Source organism: Apostichopus japonicus, chromosome 7, assembly GCF_037975245.1.
Source record: "Apostichopus japonicus isolate 1M-3 chromosome 7, ASM3797524v1, whole genome shotgun sequence".
Classification (NCBI taxonomy): Eukaryota; Metazoa; Echinodermata; class Holothuroidea; order Aspidochirotida; family Stichopodidae; genus Apostichopus; species Apostichopus japonicus.
The window spans coordinates 25,786,619-25,796,055 of NC_092567.1; the positions used below are offsets into that span (position 1 = coordinate 25,786,619).

General features: G+C 35.8%; 1 protein-coding gene across 1 annotated transcript; it reads left to right on the forward strand.

The window, feature by feature from the left end:
• The first annotated feature begins 788 nt into the window (after nt 1-788).
• Nucleotides 789-8,895, forward strand: LOC139969900 (fibrinogen-like protein A). The gene is made up of 5 exons (XM_071975280.1): nt 789-1,090; nt 5,018-5,069; nt 5,626-5,798; nt 6,694-6,961; nt 7,817-8,895. The coding sequence occupies exons 1-5, from the start codon at nt 995-997 to the stop codon at nt 8,059-8,061; spliced, it is 834 nt and encodes a 277-aa protein (XP_071831381.1). The 5' UTR covers nt 789-994; the 3' UTR covers nt 8,062-8,895.
• Nucleotides 8,896-9,437: the final 542 nt, after the last annotated feature.

The window sequence follows — 9,437 nt, forward strand, 5'->3', positions numbered from 1 at the left end:
CTTTTTCTCACCCTACGGGACTGACTGTATGAAAGGGCCACAGCAATGTAAGAGTATGGTGGCGCTACTAACATTTTGCTTTGCTTAAACTTCAACAAAACGTTACACTGCCACCTTTTGATCACCTGTTGCTCTCTGAGACATGTTGTAATTGTCTAATTGAACTCTTCGCTTGGAATTTTGAGCATGCTAATTGGTGGCGCTATTAGTATTTTTCTCAAATTGACCAATTATATTTGTAACCAATTTCCTTTTTAAAAATTGTAGTCGAAGTTTCGAGCATGGAGCTTCTCTGTTGGTTATACTTCATGCAGTGGTGGTAGACAGTTGAATTAGTTTTCAAATACGTTTCCGGTTAGTTTTCTCGAGTCAGAAGAGGGACATAAAAGTACAGCTGTTCCAGAACCCTGGGGTTAATAAACGAAGTTCACTGCGGGATCTAAAGATTACCTAAACATATACCTAATAAGCCCTGCAAACATTTGAACAAAAGATCATGTGCTCCTATTTCTGCGAACTTGAGGTTGCCCTAATAAGGATTCCGTTAAGCTTGCAACTGGGAGTTGCTTTTCAAACTCAATACTTTAACCTACTTCCTGCACTATCAGACTCAGCGAGGTCTGAGGACCACCTGTGGGTGTGGATTCGGGGAAAAGTAACAAACAACTCCCTGGATAATAAAGCATCGAACAGATGTAAAAGTCATAAACAATTTATCAACATCCAGGGTTTCCCCTGAGGTCATTATCAGTAGGTCATGGGCACACACTCTCAAAACTAGACTATATCTCTTTAGCATGTGTGTAACACAAAGCTACCAACCGAGCTCGTTCCATGACTGAGCCTTACTTTACTTTCTCCAAGCAGCCAGGACACACCTTGTAACACAAGTTATCGATCCGACCTGAATGTGCAAGAGTTTCACCTCCCTGGTTTCACAGTTTTTCGGATTATTGTTGCTTGTTTTTGTTTAGTTTCATTTACCAAACTCATCATGAAGCTTAGTTTAGTTCTTGTTTTCGTCGTTGGTTCCATTTTCGTGTCGCACTTAGGAACTTCTTCTAGTAAGTCAATGGAAGCGAGGCAGGATGTAAGTATACACCATAATAATATATACGTCATAACTCAGTTTAAAGATCATCAGTGTTGTAAGTCAATGACAGAGGTGCCAGATGTAAGTATACACCATAATAATATATACGTCATAACTCAGTTTAAAGATCATCAGTGTTGTAAGTCAATGACAGAGGTGCCAGATGTAAGTATACACCATAATAATATATACGTCATAACTCAGTTTAAAGATCATCAGTGTTGTAAGTAAATGGCAGAGGTGCCAGATGTAAGTATACAATATAATAATATATACGTCATAACTCAGTTTAAAGATCATCAGTGTTGTAAGTAAATGGCAGAGGTGCCAGATGTAAGTATACAATATAGTAATATATACGTCATAACTCAGTTTAAAGATCATCAGTGTTGTAAGTCAATGACAGAGGTGCCAGATGTAAGTATACACCATAATAATATATACGTCATAACTCAGTTTAAAGATCATCAGTGTTGTAAGTAAATGGCAGAGGTGCCAGATGTAAGTATACAATATAGTAATATATACGTCATAACTCAGTTTAAAGATCATCAGTGTTGTAAGTCAATGGCAGAGGTGCCAGATGTAAGTATACAATATAATAATATATACGTCATAACTCAGTTTAAAGATCATCAGTGTTGTAAGTCAATGACAGAGGTGCCAGATGTAAGTATACACCATAATAATATATACGTCATAACTCAGTTTAAAGATCATCAGTGTTGTAAGTCAATGACAGAGGTGCCAGATGTAAGTATACACCATAATAATATATACGTCATAACTCAGTTTAAAGATCATCAGTGTTGTAAGTAAATGGCAGAGGTGCCAGATGTAAGTATACAATATAATAATATATACGTCATAACTCAGTTTAAAGATCATCAGTGTTGTAAGTAAATGGCAGAGGTGCCAGATGTAAGTATACAATATAGTAATATATACGTCATAACTCAGTTTAAAGATCATCAGTGTTGTAAGTCAATGACAGAGGTGCCAGATGTAAGTATACACCATAATAATATATACGTCATAACTCAGTTTAAAGATCATCAGTGTTGTAAGTAAATGGCAGAGGTGCCAGATGTAAGTATACAATATAGTAATATATACGTCATAACTCAGTTTAAAGATCATCAGTGTTGTAAGTAAATGGCAGAGGTGCCAGATGTAAGTATACAATATAGTAATATATACGTCATAACTCAGTTTAAAGATCATCAGTGTTGTAAGTCAATGACAGAGGTGCCAGATGTAAGTATACACCATAATAATATATACGTCATAACTCAGTTTAAAGATCATCAGTGTTGTAAGTAAATGGCAGAGGTGCCAGATGTAAGTATACAATATAGTAATATATACGTCATAACTCAGTTTAAAGATCATCAGTGTTGTAAGTAAATGGCAGAGGTGCCAGATGTAAGTATACAATATAATAATATATACGTCATAACTCAGTTTAAAGATCATCAGTGTTGTAAGTCAATGACAGAGGTGCCAGATGTAAGTATACACCATAATAATATGTACGTCATAACTCAGTTTAAAGATCATCAGTGTTGTAAGTCAATGACAGAGGTGCCAGATGTAAGTATACACCATAATAATATATACGTCATAACTCAGTTTAAAGATCATCAGTGTTGTAAGTAAATGGCAGAGGTGCCAGATGTAAGTATACAATATAGTAATATATACGTCATAACTCAGTTTAAAGATCATCAGTGTTGTAAGTCAATGACAGAGGTGCCAGATGTAAGTATACACCATAATAATATATACGTCATAACTCAGTTTAAAGATCATCAGTGTTGTAAGTAAATGGCAGAGGTGCCAGATGTAAGTATACAATATAGTAATATATACGTCATAACTCAGTTTAAAGATCATCAGTGTTGTAAGTCAATGGCAGAGGTGCCAGATGTAAGTATACAATATAATAATATATACGTCATAACTCAGTTTAAAGATCATCAGTGTTGTAAGTCAATGACAGAGGTGCCAGATGTAAGTATACACCATAATAATATATACGTCATAACTCAGTTTAAAGATCATCAGTGTTGTAAGTCAATGACAGAGGTGCCAGATGTAAGTATACACCATAATAATATATACGTCATAACTCAGTTTAAAGATCATCAGTGTTGTAAGTAAATGGCAGAGGTGCCAGATGTAAGTATACAATATAATAATATATACGTCATAACTCAGTTTAAAGATCATCAGTGTTGTAAGTAAATGGCAGAGGTGCCAGATGTAAGTATACAATATAGTAATATATACGTCATAACTCAGTTTAAAGATCATCAGTGTTGTAAGTCAATGACAGAGGTGCCAGATGTAAGTATACACCATAATAATATATACGTCATAACTCAGTTTAAAGATCATCAGTGTTGTAAGTAAATGGCAGAGGTGCCAGATGTAAGTATACAATATAGTAATATATACGTCATAACTCAGTTTAAAGATCATCAGTGTTGTAAGTAAATGGCAGAGGTGCCAGATGTAAGTATACAATATAGTAATATATACGTCATAACTCAGTTTAAAGATCATCAGTGTTGTAAGTCAATGACAGAGGTGCCAGATGTAAGTATACACCATAATAATATATACGTCATAACTCAGTTTAAAGATCATCAGTGTTGTAAGTAAATGGCAGAGGTGCCAGATGTAAGTATACAATATAGTAATATATACGTCATAACTCAGTTTAAAGATCATCAGTGTTGTAAGTAAATGGCAGAGGTGCCAGATGTAAGTATACAATATAATAATATATACGTCATAACTCAGTTTAAAGATCATCAGTGTTGTAAGTCAATGACAGAGGTGCCAGATGTAAGTATACACCATAATAATATGTACGTCATAACTCAGTTTAAAGATCATCAGTGTTGTAAGTCAATGACAGAGGTGCCAGATGTAAGTATACACCATAATAATATATACGTCATAACTCAGTTTAAAGATCATCAGTGTTGTAAGTAAATGGCAGAGGTGCCAGATGTAAGTATACAATATAGTAATATATACGTCATAACTCAGTTTAAAGATCATCAGTGTTGTAAGTCAATGGCAGAGGTGCCAGATGTAAGTATACAATATAATAATATATACGTCATAACTCAGTTTAAAGATCATCAGTGTTGTAAGTCAATGACAGAGGTGCCAGATGTAAGTATACACCATAATAATATATACGTCATAACTCAGTTTAAAGATCATCAGTGTTGTAAGTCAATGACAGAGGTGCCAGATGTAAGTATACACCATAATAATATATACGTCATAACTCAGTTTAAAGATCATCAGTGTTGTAAGTAAATGGCAGAGGTGCCAGATGTAAGTATACAATATAATAATATATACGTCATAACTCAGTTTAAAGATCATCAGTGTTGTAAGTCAATGACAGAGGTGCCAGATGTAAGTATACACCATAATAATATATACGTCATAACTCAGTTTAAAGATCATCAGTGTTGTAAGTCAATGACAGAGGTGCCAGATGTAAGTATACACCATAATAATATATACGTCATAACTCAGTTTAAAGATCATCAGTGTTGTAAGTAAATGGCAGAGGTGCCAGATGTAAGTATACAATATAGTAATATATACGTCATAACTCAGTTTAAAGATCATCAGTGTTGTAAGTCAATGGCAGAGGTGCCTGATGTAAGTATACACCATAATAATATATACGTCATAACTCAGTTTAAAGATCATAAGTGTTGGCCGTAAATATGCTAGAATGTCTAATAATGGTCACTCATGTTCAAAACTTCAACAAACATGAACTGACCACCTTTCGATAATCTGTTGTTCTTTCAGACATTTAATTGAACTAATAGACTAATAGAATCGAAATTGAAATATAAATTAGTATATGATATATTTTATCCCCAGCACATCGATGAAGTAGATCATGTACAACCCATTTCAGTTTCTACTTCAACAGGTATGTTTAGCTCCTATATAAAGGTGATTGGCCTTCTCCTCACACAACGGGACCACCGTAACTTTCTCATTTATAAGAGTCATCTATCAGCCATTTATTACGCTTCCGTAATTTATAACTTAAGGCCAAGTAACGTCAACGTACTGTAGAATTTGTTTTTCCAGGAAATGCAATAAGATAGATCGCCAGCTGTTTCACGATATAAAACTAAAAAAATATCAGTGGGTCAGGAAAAACAAATCTCTGAAGGGACTGAGATCGGTCATAAATGTAAGAATTAAGTAGAACCCAAAATTTAAGCTTTTATTGTCGTTTTGAGCAATATGTTTACGCGTCTTCTCCACCCACCCTCCCCCCCCCCGACACCCGCCAGGTCTTCTGTCCCCACGAATCTTAAGGAAAATGTGAAACGTATCCCCATTCTATGAACTGTAAGATCAATGTATGACGTAGCTTCGTGTGGATCTTAAGCAAGAATATATAAAACCTTTGGCATTAAATGGCCATAATCATTTTGGTATTTCATAATTCCGATATTTTGGTTCAATCATTATAGATACTGGCTATTGTCACTCATCTCGGTCTGAATATCGGAGAGATTGTCGAGAAATCTATGAGAAATGTGATAATTTCGAAGGACGATCTGGCACTTACATGATACAACCAAGTGGTTCACCAGAACCATTCCAAGTATATTGTAACAATTCCATTGATGGAGGTAGCTGGACGGTACGTAGTTTTATGTTATACTAAATGTAATAAAATGCTACATTGCGTGTTATATTTGGTTAATATCATCTGGGGAGTAGATAGACTTTGTTATTGATTTATTTATCATTACCATTGATGAGGGGGGGGGGGCAGATGCTTTTCTAGGGGGCAGTCGAAATATATTTTCTAAATTATTGTTTCAGACAATTTTATGTATTTCTTGGGTGGGGGTGGGGGGCTAGACAAATATTCGTAGGGGCTAGCCTCCCTCCCCTCCGTGGCTACACCGGTGAATTTGTTTTTAAGTTAAATATGTCAATTCTTAAGATACAATATGACATGCACTGTCCCTTCCTCTTCCATCGACTAACCCCTCCCTCCCCCCTCACCACCGATATGACCGCCAGGGACGAGACACATTCAGACTTATTAGCGTCAAATAATTGGGGATATTTCCTGCAGATAGCATAAATTATAAAGTTGAAGGACGAAGGTTTCCATGCACACATGTTTGAGGCCAAGGTCTCCTCTCACGACTTAACAACTTAACCCCTGGTCAATGGTTACTTGCCACACCAACACACCATGTGCACTATTCAAACAATCCCTCCTGTGTTACTACAGTGCACCATATCTACGTACGGTCCCCTATACTGGACTTTCCATAAGGTACAGCGACAAACCGACAAACCCATTTACATACCTGGGTGAAGAGAGGCAATGTAGATAAAGTGCCTTGCCCAAGGACACAACGTAATGATATGGCCAGGACTCGAACCTGCAATCCTTAGATCACAAGTCCACTGCCTTAACCATTTGACCACAACGCTCTCTCCAAATTATACCTTAAAGAAAAACATTTCGTGATACCTCTACTTATTACCATCATTTTTAACTTATTATCTTTTGGCAGGTAATTCAGCGTCGATTGGATGGCTCGGTGGACTTTTATCGTACCTGGAGCGAGTACAAGAAAGGATTTGGCTTTCTGGAAAGAGACTTTTGGCTTGGCAACGATAAATTATCCTTCCTGACCAGTCAAAAGGACTACGAATTGCGCATTGACATGAATAACCACGAAGGTGTTTCATATGTTGTTAAATATAGTCTCTTTCGTGTTAGCGACGAATGGAGCAAGTACAAGTTGATCCTCGGTGATTATTTAGCTGAGAGCACTGCAGGTAAATTAACGTAACAGCGAAGAAAAAAAATTATCCTTCTAGATTCAGTTACATCATTCTGAACATGAGCTAAAGGCATAAAGGCCTTATATACAAATGATGCCTAATATCATTTTCATCTAGAAATGTCCCTAAAACCTAATGGATTTTGAGTGATATAAACTCTGACATCTCACAATTATTGTATGTGTGTCATTGCGCAACGTAATCATGAAATTTGGTATTCTACATTATTAAGGCCCTTAGCAAAGAACTATGAGTTGGGGGCTATGGGGGTGTGGGGGGGGTGGTCACAAACAACTTAAAGGAGGGCAACAATATGTGTGTACACATGATGTAGGCACGACAGAGGATAAGGAGGAACATTAGCTAACACGAGGGCCAGAGATCTGTGCCACAGCAAGAAGCTATTCCGGAAGTTGTTAAATGACGGCTCTCTGGTTTGATCTATTCCTGTACACCGAGAGGATAAGATAAAGTGACCAACCCTAGATCTTAACTAGGGGTATAGTCCGTATGAGCTGTACTGTGCCTCTAATTAATATGTTTCTGATCAATCGATTAAGCATCTTCTCTATGTTTGGTTTGGTTTAAGATTTGCGATAATAATTAATGCAAATTCACAAAGCTTAATTTGTCATAATTATAAAAAAAAGTAGAATTTTTCGTATTTCGCGAATACGAAGCACAATAGCGGTGTAAGTTCAGTTGCATGGAATTTCAGATCAAAAGTATGATGCATTTATGATGTATTTCTCTATATTCCCCTCGTTCTGATGAATAGCCCTTTAATGTTTAAAAAAAATTGATAACACCACACACACACATCTTATTTTTCCCTTTTCTTGTATATAGAAAGTGACTCTTTGTCGTATCACAGTAACATGGCATTCAGTACCTACGACCGGGACAACGATCTCAACGGAGGTAACTGCCCCATCTTACACGGTAGTGCTTGGTGGTACAATTCCTGTGATTATTCTGATCTCAACGCTGACTATTTCGCTGCCGATGGAGTAGATCAAAGCATCGAATGGACGGGCCTACCAGGGGGAAGTTACAACCTCAAGTTTGTAGAAATGAAAGTGAGAGCTCTGTAGGTAAAAGCCTATACAGCAACGTGTCGATTGGCGATTGGTCAGCAGCGACTAAACTACACGCGTAGCATATTTAGCAGGACTATAGTCAGTTTAAAGGTCTATATACATCACTCGTTTCGTGACGTCATTAATCACATAAATAACGACAAGTGCTACCAAATTCCGCATAATTGTGGAAAACTATATAGGCCCACTGAAAGACTAAGAACTTAAGCGACTTAACGCATAATAATTTTAAATTTGTCACTCTAGTCAGATCTGATATTTGGAGTCTTGTCGTGTATTGCACACTCCCGTGAACCATCATAGATAACGCATTACCATATCAATTTAGGCGTATAGATCACTATACTTTTATTAACGTATTTTCATTATCACAAATTTATAAAAAAAAAACTTAGCTCCAAAAAATATACACATTACTTGTAAAGTACTTGTTAAGTTACCTTAACACTCTTAAATCGTATCATCCCCGTAACATGATTTGCTCATTTCTTCATTACGTAGTGAATACCGTACATATTCGCATTTCGCGTAACATATCTGTTTTCTCTCAGCGCTAGAAAAAAAAAGATTTACATTAAGAGCAGCTAAACGCATTATGGTTCAACAATACAGCCTGGCTTAAAAATAAAGTTTTATTTTACAATATTGTTAGTCGAAATGTATTTTTGTTCCTCTGATTTTTTATTAATTAATTAAAAGTAATACCACACAAAATTGTCTGGTCGATTAATTGTTGAGACTCGAATTTTGCTTAATTTTTGTAAACTTTTCTGCTCATATTTATGTGAGTGCTCTTTCCGTTAGCAAAAAATAAAAGTCATTTCTCGATATGTTCCAGGGTCCTTATCTTTGGTCTGCTGTGGTAGTATAACACATGTCCTTTAAAGGATTGGTTCAGGTGTCTGACATGTCTATCTTCTATGAAAGAGCTCAAAAAGGCAAACTGAAAAGTGAAGAAATTTAACTACCATGATAGCATGCTCTGGTTAGGAGATATCACACTTTGAAGATATAAAAATTTCTTTGAAAATGACTGGTGTAGAAAGACTAACTGTGAGGGTGTGATGTCACATCCTCACTTTCTTAACATGTGGGAATATATTTCAATAAAAATTAATTACATTTTTTTCACAAATCTAAAAAATATAATAACAAATTCTTCAGATGTTAAATCTCTGATACTTCCCTTAACAAAAATGATATCCACATGACATATCTTTTGGTTGTAAGTCATAAAATCTCACAAAACATTTTAATAAAATAACAAAGACTTTTCAGAAATGTGAGGATGTGACATCACAGCTAGTCTGATTTCAGCAGTTTCTACACAATCAGATAGAACTTTAAACTTGAATATCTCCTAAACGGAA